The 15,636-nt window shown below is 40.4% G+C and overlaps 1 protein-coding gene across 1 annotated transcript in view; it reads right to left on the reverse strand.

Annotated features, from left to right (window-relative positions):
- ENOX1 (ecto-NOX disulfide-thiol exchanger 1) overlaps window positions 1–15,636 on the reverse strand; it is a 147,283-nt gene that overhangs the window by 82,598 nt on the left and 49,049 nt on the right. The window contains exon 5 of the mRNA XM_086611875.1: window positions 4,678–4,890. Within this exon, the coding sequence (XP_086468001.1) occupies window positions 4,678–4,890 (213 nt within the window). The remainder of the gene's footprint in view (window positions 1–4,677; window positions 4,891–15,636) is intronic.

Below are 15,636 nucleotides of genomic sequence, written 5' to 3' on the forward strand. Positions count from 1 at the left end.
CTGGGAACTGCCTTCCCTTTCCAGTAACTTCATGTCCACCAGGAAGTAAGGACACATCTGTGATTCGTTACACTAGAATAAATGTCTCCGCAGGTTTATACTCCAGCTTGCCCGGAAGGATGAACCATGTGTCTATCCACACCTTCAGATTCACATTTTGACACTCAGGTCTTTTACACAAGTTCTAAGACCCTGGTGATTATCCATAATCAACTGTGATGGGTTAAAGTTCAGGTGTCCTACAAAGTACAGGGGAAGGGCTTCATGCTTGGGAATGCACGTAAAGCCACTGCTTTAACCAGCTGATGGACTACGTATACACATCCTCTGGGTAGGAACATGCCATAGAAGGATGTAGCTGCTCTCTCTGTTCAGCGCCATGTTACATGAGGCAGGGAGATACTTCCCTCCAGCTGTCATGAGTTTGGACCAAGTGCCTAAAAGCCATCTGTCAAACGCCCTAAGTAAGGTCAATACTGCCTTTCAGAGCACCAGACATGACCATTTAGAGCACTCTTGGAAGGAGGGACGCTTAGATTCAGTTCCTTCACTGGCATTCAGGGTATTTAATCCTATCTTTCCAAATGATCACCCTGATCACTAGGCACTGAAATTCCCAGAAAGGCCAAGGAGAGAGTGAAAGTGAAGGTCACCACATGACAAGCAAGTAATCTGGCCAGGGGACTCCATGATAAAAACCACCCTCCCACTGTTCCCCCACAGGCAAGTGAGAGACTGATTCATAGACCCTGATGGGGACTTAGTGCCTAAGTCCCTTGAAGATTCATCCATTAGTAAAATTGACAAAAATGACCAAATAAGTGAGTGTCACTAGCTGCTCAGTACCCAGCCATGGAGCACTTCTGTTAGTTACAGTGTGTATCTACCTGCATACTTGGACACTTCCACCTCCTTGTGTGTCTGACTCTCGAGATATCAAATTAATTTTTGAATATGAGATTTTGCATCTTCATTCATATATAGGTACTTTTGAAAATGTTGTCAAGGGACAGTGCACTAAATAGTCTGAAACCTCAATAAGAGGTAGATGGCATTTACAGCGCATGGAAAAGAAAGTCAGACGAGAGAATTGCAGCTTTGGTGGAGTCTAAAAAACAGCCTAATGCAGATGTCTCTAGAGCTTCCGTTTTTCTTAAACATGAGGATCAACATCTATAAGCCTTAGGCTGAAAAGGTGGTTTGGGAGGAAATGAAACGGAGATGCATGAAAAGTCAGGGAGCAGTGTCACATATAACTGTGCTGTGGAAGCAAAGTGGAAGAATTTAGAAATCAAACCATGAAGACAGAACTGTCCCAAAATCCTTGAAAACAATCCATATTTTAAGCACAGATTCGAATTTGGAAAAACGAAGTAATTTTATTAAAAAGAAGGAAGTGGACATTTTTCTCTCTTTATCCCTTAAATAACTGAAGAAGAACCATAACGAGGCAAAGACTTCCTTAGAACTTAAATCAGAGGCTGTAAATTGGTGGTGTGACAGCAGTAATACACTTTATTTCACTGATTATCCTGGCACAAGTACCTTGGTCCGGTAATTAATTCACGTGCTGAACACTTGACCCAAATTTTTAGGGGTAATCCGCTTGGTAATCTTCTAAATACCTCCAGGCAGAAATTTGTAGCAGGGATTTCAATACCTGTACTTCTTTAGTAGTTGGGCCATAAGCTGAAATGTTCTGGCCACACTAATCCTCATTAATAAGAAAGCATTTTATACAGAGACCCATATAGAGAGTGCGTGTGTTCCAGGTGAGTACACTTGAAGCCCATTTTCTTAATGTATTTCTTCTTCACTCCCCATAACATGCACTGCTACAATGCTGGCATCTTTATCTAACCAAGTTCTTCCCTTACACTACATCCTCGTGTATCAAGCCTACACACAGTAAGTGGGACTAATCCGCACTGAACAAGGCATGTAAAAGTTGGATATCTAGTTCTGAGCTAGACCCTCTGTGAATCCTCTATGGGCAGCAAAGAAAAAATGACATCTCCAAGGGATGATTCATCTCACTGGAAGAGCACCATGAGGTTGGTCTGATGTCTCATCTCCTGGAGTTGCTTATTTTGCTCTGCTGACTGCAAAGAAAGCCCAGAATGGTCAGCTTGACGTTGGACATCTGACCTAGTTCATGACAGTGGAACGCCACACGGTATTTTAAAAATACTGTAATATTTATGTCAAATGGCCACACAGCTGCAGCGTTACACTAGACTTCTGGATCCTTACTGCAGAACAGCAGAAGTAGTTTTTTTTGCCAGTCTGCAGAATCTAATAGACCATGTGCACCTGTTTTGGACATCTAGTATTTTCAAATTCTTCTTCATAAAGCAAGTGACATATTGCAACCAATTATATAGGGCTGTAGGAAAACAATGGAAAAGGATGCATTAAGAACGTTCTTCAGATCCACGTGAATACAGGGAAGTTCTTGAAAAAGGGAAGCTCATTTCACAGTCTCCATGTTTAGCAATCTTAGGCATATACATGTGTAAAGCAAAAACATCATCCATCTGTTCATAGCAAGTTTGCAGAGAATTTTAATAAGATCCATTAATGCTAATAATGGCCAATGTTTATGATGTTTATAAAATAACCAATGTGAAGCATCTGGAAAGCTCATAAAATTTGTTCTTATAAAATCCACAGAGTGTAACACCTTTCCCTGAGTCTGGTTTTTGGTGACCTTGTGCTCCTACGCCAGACCTGTCAGAAACTCTCTTCTTCCAGGCATTGCTGTGGCTGTGGCACTCAGAAACTCATGTTTGGAAGCCAGACCTATTTCTGCTTTTGCAAGTTCAGCATTCGGCACATTGCAGGAACAAACCAGATAGCCAAAACTGCATGTTTCCACCTGAAACTACAGGGATCTCTATTTCCAAGTGACAGATGTTCTACAACAGTTGGTGACAAACGGGCTAATTTAGACTGATTTAACTAAAGTTCAGCCTGCTGACAATGGGGGATTTTTTTTAATGCAGCTGAAGAAGGCATTTCCGAATGCTAGGGCTGGCTGTTGCACACTAAACTACAGAGGCCCTGGTGTGAACTGAACAGCACGGCCATGCATGGTGCCTGCGTCTGCTCCTCACGCTGCCTTTTGGTTGCTGAGATGGAAAATGACAACGTCTAGCAAATTACCAAGGGAATCAGCTGGTCTTTAAAACTTACTCACTGAGCATGCATCCTCAGAAATGAAATGCCTTTAGCCCAGAATCTTTCTTCCTAAGCTCAGGCTCCTAAGCTCAGGCATCTAAGCTCTTAAATTAGAAGGACATGTGCCCTGGTGAATTGCTCTTCTGAAACGCTGAGCTCTCCATCACACATGAAGGAAGCTTCCAGGAGCTGCTCTCCTAACCCAGGCAGGCAAGTCCATCCAAGTTTCTGCCTTCAGCTCTCACTTCTGAAGGCTGACCACCGAGTGACCAGAAAAGTATTGCAGAAAAGCCTTTAGGGCTCATTTTTTTAATGTAAACATCAGGGGTGTGATTCAGAAATTACAATGTAACAACTGTATTGTCCTCCATCTGGTAAACTGTCTTGGTTTTTGTCTTTAACTTGCATATGAGAGCTGGCTTTAGGTTCCACCCTTCTGAGCATCATAAAGCCTCTTGCCTGAGCAGCCATGAGTCGATATGTTAAAAACCAGCAACAATGAAATTAGTAGTCTTTCTCCTTTTTTCTTTTCTTTTTTTTTCCTTTCTTCTTTTCTCTTCTCTTCTCTTCTCTTCTCTTCTCTTCTCTTCTCTTCTCTTCTCTTCTCTTCTCTTCTCTTCTCTTCTCTTCTCTTCTCTTCTCTTCTCTTCTCTTCTCTTCTCTTCTCTTCTCTTCTCTTCTCTTCTCTTCTCTTCTCTTCTCTCCTCTCCTCTCCTCTCCTCTCCTCTCCTCTCCTCTCCTCTCCTCTCCTCTCCTCTCCTCTCCTCTCCTCTCCTCTCCTCTCCTCTCCTCTCCTCTCCTCCCTTCCCTTTGAAGAACACTTCTCTGCAAGTATCCTGATCACTGTTTTATGAGGGAACCTCATTAAGGTAACTCCATTGATTATATTCCTGTACTAAGGAGCTGCCAGCACTAAATATTTAAGGCAGTTTATCTGCCAAATTAATACCAGCATTGTATCAGCCAAATAGTCCCGATGCCAGCAGCAGCACAGCATATTCTTTTACTGTGGGGGTGGCTTGTATGCTGTGAATATATCCCTAAAAGTTGCTGAATCCTACTTCCTTTTACCTAAACCCAGGCTAAAAATATAATCTAATTGTCCTCTATTCTGTAATTGGCCTAGTTAACTAGCTGCCACACGGAGGGTACATATCACTTCTCTCCACAAAAGCACGATCTTTGCTCAGAGCAGGGAGGCTTCTGTCTGGTCCGTTCCTGAAGTGCTATGTCTACGCAAGAGTAGACATTATGCATAGAGCACGTCTTCGTCTATTAATAAAAAAAACTACTGAAACTTTGCTCACCTTGAGAAATAAGCTCTTAGGAATGGTCCTTGTTCCTCCAAATTGCCATAGAGTATGGAATAGGGTATGAAGTAGAATATGACTGCATTGCAACTACTTACCCCCAAACAAACAAGCAAAATGATAAAAAAAACACTACCACCACCACCACCATCACTACAACAACACTGGACAAAAAGGAGTTACTTACATTGAGTGAGGATCCCCGTTAAGGCATTTTTGAAACTCTCCTTGGCTTGCTCCATCTCTTGCTCATGAGCAGCCTTCTCATTCATGAGCCGTCGGACGTGGCTGTTGGCCGACTGCACCATGGAATAAAACTGGTTTGCAGAGCGACGATTCACCTCGCCTCGCTCAATCCAGGTAAGCAGCACTGTGATGGCCTCGGAAAACTTGCTATCGTCTAGAACAATCAAAGCACAGGTTTTAAATTGCAGGCATAAATATCCTGCCGAGAACACATTTTCTGCTCCATGTCACATTAAAATCACCATAAATCCTGCTTGCAGTATATCATTTTGGGCAACTTTTGGGCCCTTTCGTCTATCAGATGTAGGAAGCCAATACTGCCGTGTGAAGCTACATAAATCTTCCTTCAAGGCTTGTCTTCTGCTTATTTCAATAGCTTTCTCACAACAAAAAGCACCCTCCCGCCCTTCCCTGTGGCCTGACTCCTTGCTTTCACAACTTCTCCCTTAAGCCGTTCACTGATATGGAATGATCTTACACGGGGAGTGTGGAGACCTCAGTGTTACCGGATCCACTGAAGACATAAAATGTGTCCGCGTTAATCTGCTCGGCCGAAAGCTCAGTCATGGAGCTTGGGTTCAGCCATACTTTTGTCAACAGATTTCACTAACATCGTATTCGTAATTAATGAACAATGACAAGGCTGAACAATTCCTCCTCAAAGCACTGATTAATTACAAGGAACTGCCTTGAACAGATGATGTGTCTGTATTTGTTCTGTGTTTTGCATTTGTCTGTATTTTGGTTTTACGTATTTTTTTTAAAGGAATCCAGGCAAACACCTGGATTACAGCTTTATGTTTACCATTCAGGTAACTAAAGGGACATTTCTCTGCAGAAAGATGGCCAAAACTGGTGACTAGATTTTGTGCACTCTTTCCCCAAGTAATCTTCTTTCCTCTGACAGTGTTCTCAGCTTCCTCAGAAGACTCTTAGCGCAGCATTCATTACACTTCTGGCTTCGTCAGGATTAAGAGGACACATTTCTTTTTAAGTCCTATTTAGGCTGAACTGCAAGAAAATGTTATTACAAGAATGCCTTCCCGTGGAACCATTTTGGTGCAACTCTATCTCATTTTTTCCCCAGGATTTTATTCTTTAAAACTTCCATTTCCCAACAAATCATTTTAAACATCTCATCTAGTCCTTGTTGGTTAGATTTCTTTATATATATTTTAGATGGTAGGCATATCTTTCTATAGGGGAAGGCATCCAGTTATGGTGAGGAGAAGTAGTATAGTTATAATCAAAAAACACTTAAAATGATAATTGGAAAATATTAAACCAAACCAACTGTGTTACAGGATACAGAAATGTGGGGTATAATTTGTAAGACTTGTTTGCACCTTCCATGTGCAAAGAATAGTGAAATAGTAACACTTAAGTGATGATCTAGGCTTTTATTCTGAATCAGTAATCACCTCCCTAAAAGGTGAGGAGCCTAAAGACAGGACGAGTGACATGCTCTGTGCCCACAGCCTGTGAAGAATAGATTTTACATTGCCTGATCTTTAGCATCTTATTAACTGAAACATGCTTGCAGCTACAGCAATAGGATTTGCTTTCTGCAGCTAGATAAGCATGTTCATCCTAGATCCTTGAAAAAATTTGCAAAATAAGAGCATCATAACACTCTTCCTCTGTACGATGATGTATCTGTTGTGACTTTACATTAACATATGATTCATTATCATTCATTAAGTAATTGTCTCTGGGGAGGAAAAGTCAGATGGGCATATTTTATTTCTATATTGTCCCCTTGGATTAGACTCTACGTCCTAGCTTTGCTGAATACATATACAGCAGGTATGTATTAAGTGGCTCTAACGAGTGACGTTGGCTGAATATGGGCCTCAGAAAAGCCAAATGTAAACAAGGCTCACACAAAGCCTCTTCGTTGCAAGAAAACACTAGGATAAGTCTTTCCATCCTTGGGTAAAATCTTCAGTCTGCTGAAATACATGAGAGCTGGATGTCACAGATCCAATATAGCCAAGAACTCATTCCTGGAACATAATGTTTATTATAATTACAGTAGTCAATAAGAATAACCTGTAATGGCTTCTGGCAATGTTAGCATGCGATTTCCAACAGTCTGTACAGTCAGGTCACCCTGCGGATGGCACTAGCCTGTTAACACCAAGGATGCGGCTGATTGTGAGTAGAGTAGCTACAGCTGAATATTCCTCTTTTTTCCTCTCATAGACATCATTATCTATATCACCAGACATAATTTATCACCCAGCACTGAAGTACCATTTAGAGTAAATTATCCCATTCAATCTAGGTCAAGACATGAACAGCAAAGTTGGGCAAAATGATACAGAGAAGCACCTCTGAAGAGGTAGATCGTGACCTGTGAAGAAACACTGTGCAGAACTAAGCAAAAATGTTTCACGGAGACGGATGAGGAAAATCAGTTGCACAGAACCATTCTCCCTTTTTCTTGCTTTAATCTCTCCCCAGTACACGACTGCGTGTTGTTTTGCTATAGAGTCTATACGAAATTAAAACACCCCTCCTCTTGTTTTGTTTTCATCGGGCACAGTTGGTGTCTGTAAGGAAGTCTGTGGGCTTGTTATAGTTAATTCATGGCTCTGTACTGGCAAGAAAAAAACCTTCCATTGGTAAACATCAGCATCTTCATTGATTACATAATTAGAAGATACATTAAAAAATGCTAGAGGGTAATACATGCACTACAGGAGCACATTAGTTAATAAAATCTTTTCTCTACAGTTTTAAAATTTCCTTATTTCACCTTCATTTCTAACTTTTATATGCTTGAGTTGACTACTCAGTGACTGGCATAAGGTAACTCACCGTGAATTAATTTTCTTCATCTGGAATGTAGTGACTCTTTCTGAGCAATCAGAGGTTCACTTAGAAAATCAGACTTTTATACCGGATTGTTCATTTATTATTTTTTTTAGTAGGTAAATAGTAGAAGAAATGCAGCAATGGAATCTAATTTAAGCAGAGCATGAACTGCCTTACGATTACAGCCATTCATTAAAAAAATAAAACAAAACTCCTATTTCTGTTCAAAATTATTCCCTTGCGGTAAGATGCACATAAATATACACTGTTTAAAAACATACTCTTAAAGTAAATTCCTTTATATAAGACATGCTCCCATACACAATTGTTCTTTTAAAATGAGCACGCAACAAATTATTTCTCGCACTTTAAGCTTTTCTCTCCTCTCAGTTACAGAATGTTTTAGGCAAATACGGTAGGATTCATATCCTTTATTTCAACATCTGATTTACTAAGCCCAGGCTCCTGATACTGTCAATGGAAAGACATGGGCACTGGTCGGACAGGCTTCATCAGTCCTGTTTTAGCTGTCTATTTGAGGGTGAGGTGAACTGTGCCCCACAAGTACCTGCTTCCCTCAATTGGCTGTAAAGGGAGCCTGGGGTGACCTGCTCATATACAGGCATCTCTGCCACAGACAGAGTAATCCCAACTGTTACACAAGTGCACCAGTTACAGAACACCTACGCAGCGTTTGTGTACCAATGTTGGTGTCTCAGCTATACCGCAAGCTGTGATGCACGCTATGTCGCTTTCATATTACCCATCTATTGAGGACGGCTTGCTGGGTGTCTGTCGATAGAGATCTCCAGGTGCTGCTAGACTCAATCACAGGCCTCTAGAGATAAGATATTGCAAATTCCTCTTATATCAACTGAAGATATTTGGTACTTAAATCCTAGCTCACAACTTAGATGAAGTGAAATATAAAGAAAAGAAAATGCGTTCCTAAGAGCTGTCTTGGAAATTGTCAACAGAGATATTTCTATGAAAAATAAAAAAAAAGGAATAATTGTTGACAAATGTAATGCGTTTTTCTCCTTATAATTTGACCACCTCTAAGCCATTTCAACTGGCATAAACTTTAGTAGAAAAAGGTATGACAAGAACTGATACAAAATAGAATACTGGAAAAAAGTGTTGAAAACAGAGATTTTACTCTCCCTTTATGGAGTTTCCCTGCTGTAACATAGGGCAGAATTCAGCTCAGAGTAATCTGACATGTTGTGGCTATTTATCTCTCAACGTTAAGCACCCCCATAAGGTGCTTTCACGACTTGGTGACAGTTTCGAAGGCCTTAGCCATTAGAAAGGAGATAGGCTAATCCAACACTCTGAAGTCAGGCATTCAAACACTCTTATTACTATCATTTTTACATTTCTAGATATATTTCAGATATAGCTAACTTTATGTTTTTGTATTTTGAGAGTGATATTGTATGCTGCACTTCTAGCAAAATCAAACACTGGGCTACAGTTGCTTTTTTCCTTGTTAGTATCTTCCCAACCCTGGATATTCTCAAATGTTTGAAAAGTACCTGAGGTAATTCACACACTTGGAGCCTCTCTAAATCACAGCAATTCCATGTCATCCTACTGGCCAGGATGTTGTCCAGAGTCAGCACATACTATCTCTCGTCCCTAATCTTTCTCCTCTAATGCAATCTCCTAGGCTTGCAAGGAGATGCTGAAAAGTCGGACGTCTTGCTCTTCATCCCAATGACTGCTCTTAGGAAGCTCCTGTGCTGGCTGCGTATGTTTTGGGTTGCGTTAATGATCTCATTTTTCTCTGGCTGTTGTGTGAGATGAGAAGGGGTAGATGTGCTCTTATGCTAAGCTCTGCCCTGACCACTAGAAATCTGATTAACAAACCCCCCTTGAAGGTATTCTTGTGAGCACCAAGAATGACTGTGCTACAGGGCACACAGCGAGGGGACAAGAGTCGTGGGATATGTCCCATCTATTTGCCTCTGATTGACAGCCTGTCCCTGTCAGCTGTAGCTGGGCTGTAGGAGGATGCTGTGTCCCCTGCCTCATCCCCACCTGCTCAGCACTACTCCTTTGCTCACGGCTATGCTGCCCACGGGTCTGCCTGGAGCTGCTTGACTGACCACACTCCAGTTCCAGTCCCTCAAACTGGGCTCTGTCCAGCCATTACACAAAAGTCATAGAGGCCAGTTCAGGATGCAAACTTCTTCACTCCGTATAACTGCAGCCAGGGGAGGATATAAGGCCAAGGTTATTGTTACTCCGACTTCTGATTTAATAATTTATTAGACTATAACTAAGATTTCTAAACTGCAAAGACTGAATTAAATATGAAAACTAATAAACCACAGCGGGTGACTGCTGTGGGTGGATCAGGTCAGGGAAAAGGTTTACTGACCTCTCTCATCAGCATGTTCAGACCAGCTCCTCTGTGCATCAGGAACAATTTGCTTTCCAGCACACGCCACTTTTGGTGCCACAATGACGACCTATTTTTCTCTTGGCTTAAGAGCTTCTCCTGCACGGAGTGCCTGCCATTGACCTAGAAACACAACTCTTCAGCTACTACCCTCACCTTCTTTTTTCCCCTGCTGAAATACCTTATATAATTGTGTCAAGCAACATACACATCAGTCTGGTACTTTTGGGATTAATAACATTTTTCACCCAATGACACTGCATAGTAACTGAGAATCAAGGAATACAAATTCTCAGTGCCAAATGGTTCTTTTAAAGAAAGATTAATATCCACCTGCCTATTTCTTAAATAGCCTTAACTGCCTGCTATAACCAAGAAACTTTTTCCAGTTATGTAATAAAGGACTAGCTGAAACTAGATTTGATAAAAATACACATATCCTTTTACTTAAATATATTTTAAAAGGTACTCTCTCCCCCCCGTATCATCAAACTCTTTCTTTCAAATTAAATCACACGAGATTTTTCCAGAGGTGGGTGTTTCATGTGACATATAGAAATCCATTATCTTATCCTGCCGATGCCATTATTTCCAATAAAAAGTAATTATGAGGGTATTGAGTTTCCTCACTATTTCTCAAAATCACACCACAAACTTGCAGATGGGTGAGCTGCAATTTCCCAGTTCACAGTAATTAACTTGAGTCATTTTGCAGCACGGTACATTTAATCAAGTGGGTTTATATTAAAACCTTAAAATTTGCATTGATACAATACAGATTAGGTGAGGCAGGACACTTTTAATAATACACCTAACAGTGAAAGTACTTCTTCCAGGCTTTCAGAGGGAGGTGCCCAGGGAACTGGGTTACCAGGCTGCCGATAGCTGAACCCACCTTACGCTCTTCTGCCAGCAGACAAAAATGCCCTTGCACCGTGCCTGCTCACAGCCCCTGTTTGAGGCTCTCGGAGCCAGATGTATTGTGTCACAGCAGATGTCAGCAGCATATGGAAGAAAGAAGGAGAAAATGATGATCTAAAAATGGGAAGGGTGAGTGAACAGATTTGACGCTAAAGCGTTGAAACATGTCTGTTGTAGGGCTCTGTCCTGATACACTACTAATAAAAAAAGATTGTGCTAAAAAAAGGTCTGGAGTCTTTCAGCAGCAATTAAACCTGGCATTCATTGGATTTGTTCAGAGGATCTCAGCTTTGCCTCTCCTTCTGACGTAGCCCTGCACTGAATTTGAGCCTTTCTGCGTGAGACTTGCCTCTCTGCATAACCATAGCGCTTCTGCAGCGCTCCACAAGTCTGGCTCTCAAGTGCAGAGTGATAACGAAAGTAGCTTGGTTTTCTTCTCAGTGAAATATCCTATTTCCCAAGCAATTATATGTTGTTTATATTTCAAATGATGTGCAAGGGTTGAGATTGTCAGGCTTGATGTTACCTGAGTCTTGCACAAGATGCATTCCCGGTTAGTTCATTCCACTGTAACTGCCATCTATTTATTTAAATTTCCAATCTGTTCTCTCTTCAGGGGATAATATAGTGTCTGGCAAAGAAGCAGCTTCTCAATTTTTCAAATTATATTTTTTAAAATGGAAAACCACATGAATAATTTTCCTGTGCTGATAAAGAAACACTATATTTAAAAGGGAGGTAATTTCCATGGTATTGTATGTAAGTTGTAGATATTTATGTCTTGTTTGCTCAAAATATTTAAAAAATGGATAAACAGATATAAAGAGATGCCTTCCTTAGATAGTGGAACTATTTAACTACCTGCAGCAAATAAGACAGATGTAGTATTTTAAAGGAGCTTACTTGCAAGAAGTGATTTCTGAAGATGATACCATTAGGTACAGATATGCTTGAATTAAGAATACCATAACGTTCAAAATTCTGCTTTGAAACGCAAATGTCATAAGCACACAGATTAAAATGTTTTGTTCCAATGCACCTGACAGAGCAGTGTTCCACTTTAGGATAAAAGGTTCAGCCTATCTCCAGTTGTGTGATGCTCTGGGCATCACATTACTCAACCGTTTATAAAGCACCCAGGAAAACAGATGTCAGAGTATGCAAATCTGATCCTAAATATCTACTGACGCATCTCACTGTGCAGTAATAACGCATCTGATTGAATACTGAGGAATTAAAATCTCAAAGACACACACCAAACAAAATGCTGCAATGAACCAGAAGACAAGAAGGTCACGTTTTTGTAATGTAACAGCAGAAGAAACAATATTCTGCTGGTTTTGTCAGAACAAGAACTCAGGGTCTATTCTCAAAGGTTTTTTAAGGAGGCAATTCACATTTACACTTCACTGTAAAAGACCTTGGTTTCTCAGCATTCACATCTATGAATTTATTGAGATATTTCCTCAAGGAAACACATTTTTACCTAAGGCAAGAGGATGTCAGAAAGGAGGCCAGAAGTTTCATTAACCTGAGCTGTTATCTTATTCTGTAGCAATCAGACAATGGTTTGATGAAAGTATTTGCAATGTCGTGACAAATTTTGGAATATTTGAATCAAAAAGTAGATTTAAAGAGTACCTTTTGAAAAAGTGAAATCTTACTTTACCATTTTAAATAAGTGGCATCTATTTTTTTATTTTGCCTTTTCCCTCAAATCTACTTTAGTGGTTCGGAAGGTCAAAAAAAACACTCAAACAAAAATAACTTGTCATGCAAAATTAAACAGTGGTTTTATTTTCCCAACCAGCTTGCAAGCCTAAAATGTGTGGTACGAACCTAAAACTGATCAGCATAGCCCTGGTATGAGAAGGAGCACATGTTTTTCCCCATGTTGCTCATCTAGTTTGAATGTTGGAGCTCATTTAATTCTGATAACCCAGGCTCAGGTCTCTTCTGCTTCTACGTGCTATGAAGAGCAGGACTTTCTCATGGGAGTGCATGGGAGCGCATGAAACAAATTTAAATCAAATATTTTGTGATAAGTCGTCTTTCCAAGGCAGTAAATCTTTTATGAATTATCATCTCCTTGGCTTCTCGTTGTTTTAGCTCTGTCTGTGACCAGCAGAGAACATCACTAGCAAATTATCAATGCAGAGCAGCTCAAAAATTGTTTAATCAATGAGAGTTAGCAGTGTAGGCCTTTATTTTTAGAGCTACAGGCTTAAATTCATGAGAACTACACTCAAGATACTGGAAACATATCACTGTCACATAGTGAAAAGCGGCAATAACAGCACAGTAGGTGGATAAGGAGGGGAACAACATCACAGGCACTTAGAGAAAAGAAAAGTGAATACACTCTTGGCTAACAACCTGAAAGGTGCAGGAAAAAATGTCCACACTGCCAACAAGGAAAAAGTTATGAAGGATTTAATTTGCAGAACCCTGAAGACCTTAATGGAGAGAAAAAAAAAAAGGAAAAAGAAAAAAGGAAAAAGAAAAAAGAAAAAAGGAAAAAGGGAAAGGGAAAGGGAAAGGGAAAGGGAAAGGGAAAGGGAAAGGGAAAGGGAAAGGGAAAGGGAAAGGGAAAGGGAAAGGGAAAGGGAAAGGGAAAGGGAAAGGGAAAGGGAAAGGAAAAGGGAAAGGGAAAGGGAAAGGAAATGGGAAAGGAAAATACTTATAAAACAGCACTATCTGCCACAGTCTAAAATGAGAAGTCGTGAAAAATTGCATTGGTCCACAGTTTGATGAGTTTACCTTGTTTCTGTATAAATCAAGTGTTCAAATCAAGTTCTTTGCAGATATGAAGGGATTTAGTATAGTCCACAGAGAGCAGGGAATGGAGAAGAAATGATAACTCCTCATGCTTTTGCAGGTAGGCAAGGCATCATATGCAGTGGAGGTATCTCAGTTCCCAGCCCTAGTCACCAGGCAGTCCATTTCAAGAAATTAGTTCTTTTTTTCTCTGAAGTGCCATACGAGTAGAGACTACCTGGCTGAAATTCTATGATAAACTTTTATTTCCAACTGGCATAAAAGATCCCTCTATACTCCCTCACCCACTCTCCTCTATGGCAGTCACTGCTGTACCAGGTGACTACAACACATGAGAGGAATAGGAATGTGCTGACAACTCTGGGGTGAAAGTTTCTAGCCAAGTCTGGCACACAAAAACAATGATTTCTCTAAGTCTTATGCTGCAGTTCACAGAAGGTGAAAAAAGATATTGTAACCTCTGTTACAGACTCAATAAATATCTAGACCGCAATAGGGGACTGGCTGATGAGCCCAGTTCATCTCTGCTCACCGTCATGTTTCCTTGCTGTCAGGATTTTCCAAGGTTATTTTGACAACAAAAGTTGTTTGGATTCAGACCAAGTTGTCTACATCTGTGATTGCAAAGCAGTATCTTGGGATGACAGATGTTTAGCTATTTTGGCTTGCTTTTGAGCTAGTGTTGCTCAGTGAAGTTCTGGAGGCATTGCAGGAGCTGAAACCTGCACGTTGGGCACCTGCAGCTCTGTCTCATGAGCTGGCAATAGAGCTCAGGAGTCTTTTGAAGTGGGTACTATGGGGAGGTCATGACTTTCCTTAAGAAAACAACTGCAAGACATCTGCTCAAAAAAACAATCTTTCAAGGTAAATCCTGCCAAGAGCAGACATATCTTGATCCTTCATTTCTTTAGGATGAATTATCCAGGCTTTTGCAGCAACGCAAATCTGGTGATATCCAGCGAGCTGAGATTTTGACCTCCAAGTTTTATATATGTGTATGGGTGTGTGTACACATATATATCTTCTGCTACCTTCACTGAAGTCTACATTTAAATCGTGAATGTATGATGGCATGAACTGCTCTTTGTCAGAGTTAAAGAAGTTTCTTTAGCGTAGCTTTACCTCTGTTTTTAGGATGTCACATAGGGCTTGTGGTGAACTCATGTTGCTCAAGGGAGGTCATAATGTTCTACCCCACCACCTCATAGATACTGGCTGTGATGACATAGGAAAGGTTAAGCAGAGTGTAGGACTCAGCAGCATAATGGTTGAAATCCAACTCTGCTTTCTAGAGTACCTAGTACAGGAGACAACTCATGACCAGTGAGAAGGGAGGGGGCTGCTTTGCATTCTCCATCTTCATCTATCTATATGGACCCAGGGCTGGTGGCCATTAATCTTGCTACAAGGCAATGGCTAATTAGCAAAGTTTTTAAATCTGCAATATGCTCTTTCGCTGGATTTTAATGATTTTTTAACCAATAAAAAAGAACTTTATAATTTGAGTTTCTTAATTTATTATATTTAATTCTGAAAGTTTACCTCTGTTTCCAGAGAAATAGTCACGTACATGGTGTTGGTCTATATCGTGCTCAAAATATTTCTACATTAAACTTGTGCATATATGCCAAGCTCTGGTCAAATGTCTCTCAGGAGAACCACAGATCTAAATGCTTGGAATAAGTTTTAATTAAGTATGGAAACTTCCCAGAATGAAAAGAAAAACCCTTCTAAATATAGACATCTTAAACATCTTGCAAAAACCCACATTCAGTTGCCCCAGGCAATGGCTAGCCATATGGAAGAAATTGTCCAGACTTCTGGCATTTTCTGGCTTAGTTCAGGAAACCTCTAGGCCTTACTACATAAAGAAAAACTTCCCTATAAAAGATTAACTCCTAAAATATTCAATTGAAAACAGATTCTGGGAACAGATGGATCTAAAACTCTGTATTGCATTGTATAACCTCTAGA

The sequence above is a fragment of the Tauraco erythrolophus genome, chromosome 1, assembly GCF_009769465.1.
Source record: "Tauraco erythrolophus isolate bTauEry1 chromosome 1, bTauEry1.pri, whole genome shotgun sequence".
NCBI classification, from domain to species: Eukaryota; Metazoa; Chordata; class Aves; order Musophagiformes; family Musophagidae; genus Tauraco; species Tauraco erythrolophus.